General features: G+C 35.9%; 1 protein-coding gene across 10 annotated transcripts in view; it reads right to left on the reverse strand.

The window, feature by feature from the left end:
• Positions 1-14,808, reverse strand: part of CERT1 (ceramide transporter 1) — a 148,215-nt gene that overhangs the window by 78,311 nt on the left and 55,096 nt on the right. For all 10 annotated transcript variants that reach the window (XM_045393874.2, XM_015451613.3, XM_005557184.5 and 7 more), the window contains one exon: positions 12,254-12,370. In XM_045393874.2, coding sequence (XP_045249809.1) covers positions 12,254-12,370 — 117 coding nt within the window. The remainder of the gene's footprint in view (positions 1-12,253; positions 12,371-14,808) is intronic.

Here is a 14,808-nt window from a genome sequence, read left to right on the forward strand (position 1 = left end):
TTTTTTATTGTTGTAGGCTATTTCTGGGTCAAGGATCCAGCCTGAGGTGGAAAGGTAAGGTCTTCTTAGGGTCTTTTCTAGCCTTGCACCTTTCCCTGAGCATGCACAGTCATCACTTTCTAATTTTTCCTGTATATGCAGTTGTTTATGCATGTCCTAGTCTTTAATGTCTTGCTCCCAAAAGGAAAAAGAGAAAAGTTAAGGAGAAAGAGGGCACTGGCCCTTCAAGTCCCCTGGAAATCACTACAGCCAGAGGGGAAGGGACTTGCAACAACAATGGTCACCCACTTTTTGTCTGCCCCTCTGTGATAAGAAGCCATAATTGGCAGTCAGAGAATCCTTTGTGCTCACTCTGGCTCCCACAAGTTGTGTATGGATTGCTCTAGGAACACATGTACAGCTGCCTGCCATGCGGCTTGGATGGGTAGAGGTATAGGAAGCTACTACTGTGTTAAGAGCTGAAATTAACAGCAATTTATCACTCAAGCCTTCCCTGGAACTTGCAAGCCTTTAGTAGACTCAAGAGTTTCAAAACAGTTATATTAGACATATCTGGCTAGTGTAATTGTTGTCTAGGTGGGGAGACAGATTCTTGGTGCTTCCAGCTCTGCCATCTTCCCCAAATCCTATCTCCATCCATAATGTTTTTGAAGGAAAAGGTACCCAGAAGAGAAAAATACACCATTGTCTGGATTATAAGACTGAAGGTAGTTTTTACATTTTCTTCCTTTTTTTTTTTTTTTTTGTTAAAGAGACAAGGTCTCATTGTGTTACCCAGGTTAAAGTGCAACAATGTGATCACAGCTCACTGTAGCCTCAAACTCCAGGCTCAAATGATCCTCCTGACTCAGGTTGCCCAGTAGATGGGACTACAGGCATGTGCCACCATGCCCAGCTTGTATTTTCTTACTTTATAATTAACAAATATTACTTTAAAAAACCATGGTTGGTCGGGCGCGGTGGCTCACGCCTGTAATTCCAGCACTTTGGGAGGCCGAGGCGGGTGGATCACGAGGTCAGGAGATTGAGACCATCCTGGCTAACACGGTGAAACCCCGTCTCTACTAAAAAATACAAAAAATTAGCCGGGCGTGGTGGCGAGCGCCTGTAGTCCCAGCTGCTCGGGAGGCTGAGGCAGGAGAATGGCGTGAATCTGGGAGGCGGAGCTTGCAGTGAGCCAAGATCACACCACTGCACTCCAGTCTGGACCACAGAGCCAGACTCCGTCTCAAAAAAAAAAAACAAAAAAACAAAAAAAAAAAACCATGGTTGAGGAGTCAATAACATTTATGTAATACAACAATTTGCAGAAATAGTTTTAAGACTTGATAAGCATTGTTAGAGCTAACTGTATGAGTATTTTAGGTTGCTGCTCTTGAAATAATAATGTTACCACATACCAATCAATAATCAATGTTCTCATAATCCATTCAATTTCATTTTTTATGTAAAATGGGGGTTTCTGGGAGAATTAAATAACACATTAAAGTGCTGAATTATTCTTCCTATCCCTCTATAGATTAGAGGAGTACTATTAAGAAGAACAAGGGGCTAAGAACTGAACAGTAATATAAGCATTCCTATATTAATCATTATTTGCCTATGAAGTACATGGAGTTCCCGTGTGACTGAACTGTTTTCAGCTAGGGTAATATTTTAACCTATGGGATACTAATTTACTTTACTATCTATTTTTTATTATTCCTACCCCAATGTTGTTTTTCATTCTCAGTACCAGACAAGGTGAGAATATGTACCAAGCAATAAAGATAATATAATACCTTTATTAAAAAGATTTATTTGATGAAAAAGAGCAGTTCTATGTAGAATTTAGGAAACATTTTCTCCCAGCTAATGTCCTAATACTCAGCAAGTAAAACTGGAAAACAGTTTATATTGCTGTCAATATGTATAAGCCATGTCTCCCACCATTACTTTTCCATATTAAATATAGAAAAAAGCAGAATCCCATGTGTCCCAGTGACTGTCAGAAATCTTCCCTCTTCATTAAATAAAAATTTAAATACCACATTAGGGCATTGTACAGAAATAACTTCTGTAGTATATAATCTCATTTTCTTTAATATCTTCTGTAAGAATTATATGGAACAGTTATTCGACTCTAGATTAACTTTTTTTTATAACTTGTTACCTAAATAAATATTTCACAAATTACAGACGAAAAAAGGATAGAGAATTAAGCTGAAAATCTAGTAACAGTAACCTAAATTGTTAGTGGTAAACATGTAGTAAACATTATAAAAACTTGAAAATCTGGTAAACTCTATGCAAAATTATAAAATGCATTTTCAGGACATTATACTTGCATAACTGCCAATCCTACCCCTTCCTTTAAACTTTCTTTAACAACAAATAATTAACAAATTCATAGTAATGTGGTGTGAAATGCTAGTAGACTTTTTTTTTTCTTTTTACTTTGGGACATACTAAGAGATTAAGGCAGTTAGGGGTTGAAATCAAAAGACAGAAAAATGACAAACCGAGGAAACAGAAACTAAGAATAGGATAGGAGAGCAAAAGTTATGAATAAACAGGAATTTCAAAAAGGAGAAAAGAAATAATAGGATGAAACAGATATATTAACTGTAGCTGAGGGCATGTGATTGGAGTTTTGTTAACAATAAGAGCACTTGGGTTAAGTACACAATTCCACCTTTCCTTGCAGGTAGCGTATTCTAAATTTTCTTGGTTGCTGGGAATTTTCCCATTTCTCAAGGGAATACAGGCTGGCCTCCAGTCCCTATAACCTAAACAGCTTAATTAAAATGAATGGACCTATGACATCAATACTTGTGAGAGCTTCAAATTTTCAATATGCATCTGAGCAGAGGGGATATCTATGCTCAGCTTTAGTAGATATTGAAAAATGGTTTTCCAAGTGTGTGCACAATTTACAACTTACATCAGCAATGTATGAGATTACTTGTTGCTCCATGTCCTCACCAACACTTGGTGTTTTTTTTTTTCTTTTTTTTTTTTTTTTAAAGCCATTCTGGTGGGTATATGGTGGTATCTCACTGAGGTTTAAATTTGTACTTCTCTGATGATTAATAGCATGAAGTACCTTTATTTATGTTTATTACCCATCTGAGCATCCTACTATGAAGTAGCAGTCAAATCTTCTGGCTTTTTCCCCCTTAATTGAATTTCCTAAACTTTTTGTATTGATTTGTAACAATCTCCCTGTCTTTTTGACATAGTATCTTGTTAAATTACATCTCTTCGATTGGTTATATTAGTTAATACGATTAGCTATCTAAATATCTTCTTCCTTCACTATTCAATGTACAATCTTCCCAATCCTTTTACCATCTTGGTAAAAGTTAAGCACCTTCTGAGACAGAAAAATCCACCTGAAAAATCACTGACCTTTCCTCTCTCTCCAAGATTTATTTTTTGAAGTATTTAGGTGTAAACCAAAAATGAAATTCTAGGCGCCCCACCAACTGGCTGAATGTACCCTCCTCCTGGCCAAGGGGACCCAACTAAACCTGAAAAACTAGTTCAGACTATGACTGGAAGAGAGGTGGGTCAGGCATGCCTCATTATACTATCCTCCCTTGGGAGTTCAGGCACAGAGCTGACCAGCATAACATTAAAATAGAGATTCTAAGACTAACAGAACAGACTCTACAGCAAGAAGATACCAAATTCCAGCCTGACTCTAGTATAGTATAGTAGGGCCCTGAAAGAAACCAAAGTATTTTACACCAAAACATATTTCTTTGACATATTTTGAAATGGCCACGCAAAACTGTCTCTTATAGGGGAAACTTACTTCCTATAGAGAATAGAGAGCCTTTCCCTATCCAGGTCTTTTTCTGATCCTGAAGAGACTGAGTTTAGAACATTTTCAGGATCTGTATAGGAAAGGTTTGCCTTCTACTGCCTCTGGTGGGGCAGCCACCCATGAGACTTCATTTACCTAAGAAGTAACCCTGGTCTCCACAATCCCTTATCTTAACCCAACCACTTCTTTCTATTGATTCTAAGCCTTTAGATAATAACTCAACAAACTGCCAATCAGAAAATCTTTGAATCTCCCAATGACCTTGTAAGCTTCCCACCCCTTCCAAGTTTTCCTGCTTTTCTGGACTGAACTAACGTATGCCTCACATGTACTGTTGATGTTTTATGTCTCCTAAAACATAACCCAAGCTGTAACCCAACAACTTTGGGCACATGTTCTCAGGACCTCCTAGGGCTGTGTCATGGGTCATGATCCATAACCTTGACAAAATAAACTTCTAACGTCTCAGATACCAGTTTTCAAATACTGCAGGCAGGAAAAAATGACAAATACGAAGTTACTTATAAACGCTTGACAACTGAATTATTTTTATTCCAGAAGACTATAAAAACTAAAGGGGGCTGGTTGGTATCTTGTTTTCCTCTTTGATTTCACCAACCTCAAAAATGCTGGTAGTTTGATACTACCCACATTGCGGTGTTTTAAAAAAATTTACTAATGGTGTGTGGATTACTGCATGCAATTTGGCAGTTAATTCCCATTACTAGGAACCAAATTCTTGATTTTAATGACTGAAACATCCAGAGACAACATGAAGTTTCTTTGCTGGTTAATAAAAGTCAGTTGTGATTCTATGTACTTATTTTTCTACAATTTGAGAAAATGGCAGAGCCCTGACTACTGTGAGAACTATATATTCGTCCTTCCCTCAAAATTTAAAACTCTTGAATGTAAAGAGGAAGTAAAATTTGATCCTCTGTCATCATCATATGATGCAAATAGGTAAATGGAGACTTGGTTCTAATACACTCATGAAATTACTTATATGAAGTAAACACTCAAAATAATAAGTTATATTTGCATTCTTAAACACTTCCCAGTTAAATCATATTCAAATGTGAAGCTAAGTTTTATATAATTTATAAAGCAGATGAGTATAGAAAGGGTATCTGTTAAAATCTAATACTGATTTAAAATGGCACACACCAACAGTACGACTTTATATAACCTTGTTATTTAAAAACTACTAAGAGTTAATAATTCTGCCATCTAGCTATTTTAGAAGTTTCCTAAGATTATGTCAAATTTAAGACAAAAAAATGAAAGTGTCAACTAAGTAGAAATTGCTCCTAAAATTAGAAAAAAAAAAAAGCAGCAAATCAAACTTACTCTGACAGAGCACAGGGGAAATATTTCATTATGGTAAAAGCAACAAAATTTTTAAAAGATCTCTAAAGTAGGTCTTGAGCTTCACTTAGATGGCTCAATAATGGGGTTCTCTTGGTAAAAGACTTTTTTCACACTTCATTTTATTTCAAGTAAAATATATGTTCCCTTCAAAAAGTGTTTTCCATATAATTTTCTCAAAAAGAAATCTCTGAGCTTCTCAGGTTGTGAATGAACCTTTCTTTCAAAGTTCATTGATGCTTCACACATGAATTCGGCCTTCACAAAGGGTAACAACAATTCCACAAATATTAAATGACAAGACAATTGCCTCTAGATTCCCACTACAGAAAATCAACATCTCTAAAAATTACCATTTGGATTCTTCCTCCCTAATTTTATATTTTCATATGAATCTTTGTGTCATGGATAATTTCCACAATGTGAGGAAAGTCTGTGTGGCCCACAGGCACCAACATTTTAGGATCTACTAAGGTAGATCCTAAATCTTACGGACATAAGAATGTCATATGATTACCATAAACTCTGTCAGAGGCAAGAAACTTAACTTTTTCAAGATGATTTTTAAATCTGCTAGTGTCAGGAAAGCCTTCTTGCTAGTTTAAGGGATTTGAGGGGTTGAAGTGGGGGAGTACATTTTTTTCATAGTAAGCAGAAACTTTGTTTAATCAAAATCACATGTATTCTAGTTGTAGAAGATTCTGAAAATAATCCTATAATTAAAAAAATATCAAAAGATGGTTTATTATATATCTTTGATAAATTATATAGAAAATGCTCACAGAGCCCTTTGACAATAGGCACCTCTTTACTACAAAAATGTTAGCTTAGCTTTATACAATCTTAACTTTAATTCATACAGCTTTCAGTTTTTTTAAAGAACTTTTACAAACACTATCTCATCTGAACTCAAGATAGCATGAAAGATGGCTAAGATATTTAAAACAAAACCCTATCTTTAAAAATAATTTAGTGTTGTCTCAAAATCATAAGGAGAAATGCAGAATATTAATGGACTCCACAGAATAAAGCCAGCATATTATTCCTAAATAAAATTACTGGTCTGGTATACATATGTCCTTTTCTATGTTATAAATTGAAATAGAATTTTTGAATTTAAGAATGACTTGGGAATAACTTTTTTTCTGCAGGGGCTGCTGTATAACGTCACATCGAATTACGTGATTTCTAATACATTGCGAATATTTAAATCATACAGTCATTTCGTTAAAACTTTTCTTGTAGTGAGCAAGCCATTCTAGAATGGATACCAAGGAGGTCAAAACAGTAAAGCTAGACAGAAAGTATTCTGTTAGTAATCACTGTAATACAAACCATGAGGATTTTAAGGGTAAAAAGCCTTCAAATATCACAAATTTCTCCCATAAAATCTGTTTTACAATACTGTAAATTATTTCAAATAAAAAATTTGCATGCCCAATGCTTTGCTGATTCCTACAAAGAAGTTTAATTAGAATATGTCTGAGTCTTCAAGAAGTTATGGTCTAAATAATATAGTTGTGAGGAACAAACAGAAAATATGAGAATATCGTGATTCAAGAAGCCCATGATTTATGTCAACAAATCATAATTCACAGAAATACATACTTAAAGCACAGAATTGCGTGCTGGTCAAAAGCCCGGGTTCTGGGTCAGAAAAGACCTAGGTCTGAATGCTGGCTTCCTCACTAACTAGTTGATTGACCTTGGACAAATTACTTCACCTCTCTATGCTCCAATTTCCTAATCTGTAAAAACAGGATAATAATGCTAATCTCATAAAAGTGAGGAAAAAATGAGATAATATATATAAAAGAGTTTATTATATTAGGCATACATAAATCCTCAAAAATGTTAGCTATCTTCATCACCATCACCATTACTATTGCTTAGAAGTCTTGTAAAATAAAACTCATTTTGCTTGCACACGTGTATGTATGAGAAAGCGAGCGAGCAAGTGGAGGGTGCGTGAATGTGCATGGGTGTAATAGATCAATACAAAGAATTTATCATCAGCGTAAGGGTCTCCTAGGAAGGAAGGAAAAGAAACCCCCAACCTCTTCCTCCAGATGTTGAAAATAACTGAAATGTTCCAGGTAAGCCCTAACAAAAGGCCAACAAGAAAAGGTATTAAAAGCCCATCCAATGGCATCAGAACAGAAAAGTACAGGTCTACTAATAGCAAGTGGTGCACTGATGAAGTAACTGTGAAATGAACTGAATAAACTGGCTAACCACAAAGTATAATACTCTTGGTTTATCATGGATAGGTTATTTTGTTTGCTTATTTTTGTCGGGGGTGCTGAGGGTATGGTAACGCGTACCGTAAACTATCATTTTTTCCTCCTCTAAATAACTTACCAAGGCCATTCAGCTAGTATTAGGTTGGTGCTAATGTAATTGCAGGTTTTGCATTGTTGAAATTTGCTGTTTGATACTGGATTACATTCTTAAATAAATGTGGTTATATTATACATTATTTTAATGTGCATTTCTTGCTTTATGTTTTTTGCTAATGTTATTACTTGCTGTTTATATCTATTTTAGACTATGAAAATTGATGTTAGACAAAAAGCAAATAAAGCAAATTCAAATGATTTTCTTATTTGAGTGCAAAATGGGTCATAAGGCAGCAGAGACAACTTGCAACATCAACAACGCATTTGGCCCAGGAACTGCTAACGAACGTACAGTGCAGTGGTGTTTCAAGAAATATGCAAAGGAGATGAGAGCCTTCAAGATGAGGAGCGTAGTAGCTGGCCATCAGAAGTTGACAACGACCAACTAAGACCAATGATGGAAGCTGATCCTCTTACAACTACACAAGAAGTTGCCGAAGAACTCAATGTCGACCATTCTACAGTTGTTTGGGATTTGAAGCTAATTGGAAAGGTGAAAAAACTCGATTAAGTGGGTGCCTCATGAGCTGAGTGAAAATTTAAAAAATCACAGTTTTGAAGTGTCATCTTCTCTTATTCTACGCAACAATAAAGAACCACTTCTCGATCAGATTGTGACATGTGACGAAAGTGGATTTTATACAGTAACTGGTGACCACTAGCTTAGTGGCTGGACCAAGAAGTTCCAAAGCACTTCCCAGAGCCAAACTTGCACCAAAAAAAGGTGCCAGTCTGATCCACTACAGCTTTCTGAATCCCGGTGAAACCATTCCATCTGAAAAGTATGCTCAGCAAATAGATGAGATGCACAGAAAACTGCAATGCCTACAGCCAGCACTGGTCAATAGAAAGGGCCCAATTCTTCTTCACAATGTCTGACTGTACGTTGCACAACCAATGTTTCAAAAGTTGAACAAACTGGGCTACAAAGTTTTGCCTCATCCGCAATATTCACCTGACCTCTTGCCAACTGACTACCACTTCTTCAAGCAATTTGACAACTTTTTGCAGGGAAAATGCTTCCACAACCAGCAGGATGCAGAAAATGCTTTCCAAGAGTTTGAGAATCCCAAAGCACAGATTTTTATGCTACAGGAATAAACAAACTTATTTCTTATTGGCAAAAATGTGTTGATTGTAATGGTTCCTATTTTGATTAATAGAGATGTGTTTTAGCCTAGTTAAAATGATTTAAAAATCATGGTCCAAAACCACAGTTACTTTTGCACTTATCTAATATACAGTAGTGCCAGGATTCAAATCCACATTTGCCAGACTCCAGAATCCAGTACTGAAACAGTTACCAATATAATACACTGTCCTGTTTGACAATCCATAGGCAAAAAGAAAAATGAGCTTATATTTATCTTGCATAGGTATAGCAGAACTCAGATTATACACCATAATTTGCAGGAGGTGAACTCATGGGAATTGTTCATAAAAAATCAGTTTATTAATGGTAACAGATAGACAAGTGAATTAACACAAAATCAAATACTCAGAAATCATGAACTAAAAGACAGTACAGTCTCAGGCAAATTCCTTAATTTTAATGTAAACTTGTTTCCTCATCTGCAAAATAATACTCTATTTTTCAGGATAGCAGGGAGAAAATAAAACACACAAAGCACTGAATACAATGATTACTACTTGGTGATTCTCAGTAAGTGGTAGCTCCTATCATTATCATCATTATGCCTGTACAGTTTTATATAGAGTATCAAGACAGTAATGCATACTTAAATAGTAAAATTACTAAACTTAGCTTCTACAGTCAATATTCCTTAATGATACTGAAGAATGAATCAAGAAACATCTCACTAGCCCTGGTCTATGGGGGAAAAAAAACAATGATAACATTTGAAATTTCTCCCTCTTACATATTAAATGACTCAATAATTTACTTTTAGAATTCATATTCTAAATATGAATTCACTTAAATATTCACTAATAGGCTGCTCAGTTGGCATACATCACATATTTTACTTTAGTACATTAAATAATATTAACAACAATTAACAAAGATTTCTCCTTGTCTACGAATAAACTATCTTTAAAAATAAGAAAGGGTGGCTGTGTGCGAGGCTGACACCTGTAATCCCAGCATTTTGGGAAGCTGACGCGGGCAGAACACTTGAGTTCAGGGGTTCAAGATCAGCCTGGGCAACATGGCAAAACTCTTGTCTCTACTGAAAATACAAAAAATTAATTAGCCAGGCATGGTGGTGCATGCCTGTAGTCCCAGCTATTTGGGAGGCTAAGGTGAGAGGATCATTTGAGCCCAGGAGGCAGAGGCTGAAGTGAACCGAGATCACACTCCATGCTGGGTGACAGAGTGACCTCATCTCAAAAAAAAAAAAAAAAAGAAAGAAACGGCAAGCTTGTACAAGGCATCACAACCCTGCAGTTGAGTATTTTTTTCAAGAACTAAAAATCACTCGAAATTTGTTATCTCAGCTTAAATCCCACTGTTCTGAGACAGACCCAAAGATTAAATCTATCCATTGTTCAAAGATGTAAAGAAATCAACAGTAGAGGAGAAATATATGCTTCACGCATTAATCTTCACTAAAGGAAGAAAACACAAAACAGGAACCTTGCAAAGGAACTGTCATTGGACTTAACAGAGAAAAGTGAGCAAAATAAAATATGTTTAATTAAAACAGAAAAAAACTTGCCCTGTAATAAAAATCAACTGATTAAGCCCTTAAAGGTCATCTCCATTAAAAATATAGAAATTAATTCTACTTAATAACATCTTTAATCACTAGTGAGATGGCTGGCCTTGATTAAATAACATGAAACAGGATGTTCTCCTTATATGCACATTTAGCTTCTCTCACCTAATGTAAAACTCTTCATCCAGAAACAAGATGGTATAATTTAGTAAATTTAGTTGGGACTCCAAATCTCTTGCTTTTCCTATATGCCATAAATGGGCAAATATATCAGTCATTCTGGTAAGAAACTTTGCATATTATCTCATTTATGTCTTACTACAACTTTGAGAAGTACCAACATTGACAGCTGAGAATAAACACTAAGAAGAGGTTAATTACCATGGCCAAGCTCACACATGTCATACATGGCAGAGGCTGCATGTATGGCCTGGCTCCAGAGCATTGAGATTTTTTGAATACTAGCTCATTTCTCTTTTAAATAATAGAAAAACAATAATTTTTTTCCATATTTAGACTTTTCTGAAGTAACATTACCAAGATAACTAAGACTTAGAAAATGTTTTAAAAACTTAACACTAAAGTTTAAATATATAGCCCTAAAGCTAAAACAAAAAAAGACAGGTAACAGTCAATTTTATTTAGGCTGGTAGAAATCTTAATAAACCAAGAAAGAAAAGCTAATACGATTGGATAAAGAAGTATGCAATCTCAGGTGAGACTGGTTTTTCTTGGGTGTATGGGTGTAGGTGTGTGTGTGTGTGTGTGTGTGTGTTGTGTTTTGCGCTTGTTAAAAATAACCAAAACAGTACCAGAGATTTCACAATCGCATACTTCTTTATCAATTGTGTTAGTTTTTCTTTTTCAGGCCAGACTGGTTTTTCTTGGGTGTATGGGTGTAGGGGTGTGTGTGTGTGTGTTTTGTGCCTGTTAAAAATAACCAAAACAGTTGTAGTGTTTCAACTACAACTCTGTGAAACTCAAACGAACAAGTACAGGCAAGTATGTAAACAAGCAAAACTTCTCTAAAGTCATACTCAAGAATGACATGGTGGATTTAGAACTTTCTCTGTTCTTTGTTTTATCATGGTATTACTGAATTAGCTAATAATACATATTTATTAATGTATTTCTTCAGTCTACTTAATATTTATTAACAAAAGTCAAAAACAAGCTTTAAATTATATGAATGTACCTTATATATTTATATAATAATACTTTCTACAGGTTTATCATTAGATAGCCTCACATTTACAAAGAATAACCGATTTACAAATGTTCATACTAAGAATTTACCCAAAGAGTTATAACAAAAATAAACATTGAAGCTTTTACAAGTTAGGGTTTTACAATCCAATGTTATTTCAAAAATCCTTTTCTTTAGATCATAAAGGTATTTATTATGAAGCAAATCATAAATAAAAAATCAAAATATGTTTTATGAAAAAGAGCATATTTTTGTTTTAGTTAACAATGAACAATATTTTATCTTTTCTTTTTTTGAGACGGAGTCTTGCTGTGTCGCCCAGGCTGGAGTGCAGTAGTGCAATCTCGGCTCACTGAAACCTCCGCCTCCCAAATTCAAGCAATTCTACTGCCTCAGCCTCCTGAGTAGGTGGGATTACTGGTGCTCGCCACTAAGCACAGCTAATTTTTGTATTTTTAGTAGAAAGGGGGTTTCACCATGTTGGCCAGGCTGGTCTTGAACTCCTGACCTCAGTTGATCCACCTGCCCTGGCCTCCCAAAGTGCTGGGAACACAGGCGTGAGCCACCACGCCCAGTCAAATAATATTTATCATAGTAAATACCCTTAGTACAACTAAAGCGTTAAAAATAAAATTATTTCAAAAATTTACATATGAACTGCTTTAATCTTTACCACCCAAGTAATGTTCAATGTTTCAGTAACTAATGTCACATGTCAATATTTTTTTAAGGCACTGTCAACAATCTCTTACCTAGTCCTCCACGGACAGGTAAACATCAGGGATCTTACCTTGTGCTGTTCAATGGCATCTATCCATTGCTGTCTATGATCTGGATCCTGAGCACGAAGATACCAAACACTATCATTTACACTAATATCAAATCGACATTCATCAAAATCATGAGGCTGTGGAGAAAAAGTAGAAAATGAAAAGCAAAGCTAATTATATCCTTAGAAGTGTTATACCCCAAAGCCAAAACATGAACATACTCATTCTGTGGTGGGAGACTTGTTACTTTTTATTTTTCTATTCAAATAACTTATCTGAAGATGTCTCAGATAAGAATGTACAAAGGCACAGTTACCAAAAGCCATTTTTCACTCACTACTCTTACAAAAGAGTTGTCACATATGCTACAAACATCTACTTCTAAAATACAGCTAATATTTTCATCAAATGCTTTGAGTTAACTAGTGAGAACACCATGAAAAGGATAACTTTTTATTTACTTTTGAGGTGAGGGTCTTGCTCTATTGCCCACATTGGAGTGCAATGGCAGGAACAAAGGCTCACTCCAGCCTCAAACTCCGGGGCTCAGGTGATCCTCACGCTTCCCAACTGGGACTGTTGGCACACACCACCATGTCCTGCTAAATTTTTAAAATTTTTTAAAGATGGAGCCTTGCTGGCCAGGCGCGGTGGCTCACGCATGTAATCCCAGCACTTTGGGAGGCCAAGGCAGGTGGATCACGAGGTCAGGATTCACGACCAGCCCAGCCAAGATGGTGAAACCCTGTCTCTATTAAAAATACAAAAATTAGCTGGGCATGGTGATGGGTGTCTGTAATCCCATCTGCTTGGGAGGCTGAGGCAGAGAATTGCTTAAACCCGGGAGGCTGAGGTTTCAGTAAGCCAAGATTGCGCCGCTCTCCAGCCCAGGTGACAGAGCGAGACCTATGTCTCAAAAAAAAAAAGAAAAAAAAGAAAAAAAACGGAGCCTTGCTATGTTGTCCAGGCTGGTCTCAAACTCCTGGCCTCAAACAATCCTCCCACCTTGGCCTCTCATGTTGCTGCAGTTACAGGCACGAGCTACCGTGCCGAGCTAAAAGCAGAATTTTTTTTAAGGCCAAAATAAGTTTTAGAATATAGATTTACTACTTTTTTCTTACTTCATTATTCAAGAGTAAACGCCCATTAATAATTTTATTTCATTATTCTTGATATCTTATTTATCAAATCTTATGAAATTTAACAAAGCAAGATAAAAATAATGTTAACATTTCCCTTTAAGTATCTAAAATTAACTTCCAGGCTTTTACATGTCTTTGATAGTAACAACCAAGAGCACTTCCAGCTAAAGGAAAAAATAAAATGAATATTACATAAGATCTATGTGAGCTATCTACAGAATACTCTGCACCAAAGGTGTAAACATTTAGTGAAAATGTCAACTTTTTGATTCAGTGCTCTTGACTCTTCAGAATATATAAAATGAGTGTTTTACATCCTTGTTTTTAATCTCAACAAATGAATTAAAATATGACAGGAATACATCACATTTACCACCTCTTTTTCCATCAGATACCGTAGAGAGAGACAATCAATATCCTCTCCTGAAAAGATTCTTAACCTTGGAGGGAAAAGAATCCGCTCTGGGCAACACAACAGTGAACTTATTTGCTCAACACAATTTACATCTTGTACTTCTTCCAGTGTTTATTGTGTATTCTCTCCCTCCCTTAACAACATCCACTTTTTATCTCGTCAGTTTATTTAGCAAAAACAATATAAACTAACTCTACCATTTTCTTTAGGCTATGAAACAACTTCTCTTTTAAGATTAAGATAAGAAATCATGGTTCTGATTAAAGGATTCAAGTGAAATTTCCTGAATCAGTATGTGCTAGACAATAATAAGACTATAGTGAGAAGTAGAGTGCGCTAGAAAGAAGCAAAAGGGAAAAACAATGCATATCCTGCTTCAGTAATTATAAATACAGAAAGACATAAGCAATAACGAGCAACATTCATAAATAATGATCATAAATTTAACTTAATTCTAAATATCCGGGCATCTTAAGAATCAAGTCTAATTATTGAGAATAGCATCTTGGAGGAAACGAAACATATGCTGTGTAAAGCAGGAGTCCTCAAACTCTGGGTCACAAACCAGTACCAGTCCATGGACTGTTGGTAACTGGGCCACACAGCAGGAGGTAAGCAGCAGGCAAGCAAGCATTACCACCTGAGCTCTGCCTCCTGTCAGATCAGCAGCAGCATTAGATCCTCATAGGAGCATGAACCCTACAATGAACTGTGCATACAAAGGATCTAGGTTGCTTGCTTGCTCCTTATGAGAATCTAACGGCTGATGATCTGAGGTGGAAGAGTTTCACTCCAAAACCATCCCCACTTCCACGAAACTGGTCCCTGGTGCCAAAAAGATTGGGAAATGCTGATCTAAAGAACCAAATAAAGAAAGTAAAGCAGATGATCTGTCTCTTGCTATAAGTAGCCCAGGAGTTTTAAACTTTTACTCCATGATCATTCCCATTGTATTTCCAGCCAGTATTTCTCAAAATGTTTCACATTTTGTACTGTTAAATATCCTTATTAAAGCTTT

The sequence above is a fragment of the Macaca fascicularis genome, chromosome 6 (assembly GCF_037993035.2).
Source record: "Macaca fascicularis isolate 582-1 chromosome 6, T2T-MFA8v1.1".
NCBI classification, from domain to species: domain Eukaryota; kingdom Metazoa; phylum Chordata; class Mammalia; order Primates; family Cercopithecidae; genus Macaca; species Macaca fascicularis.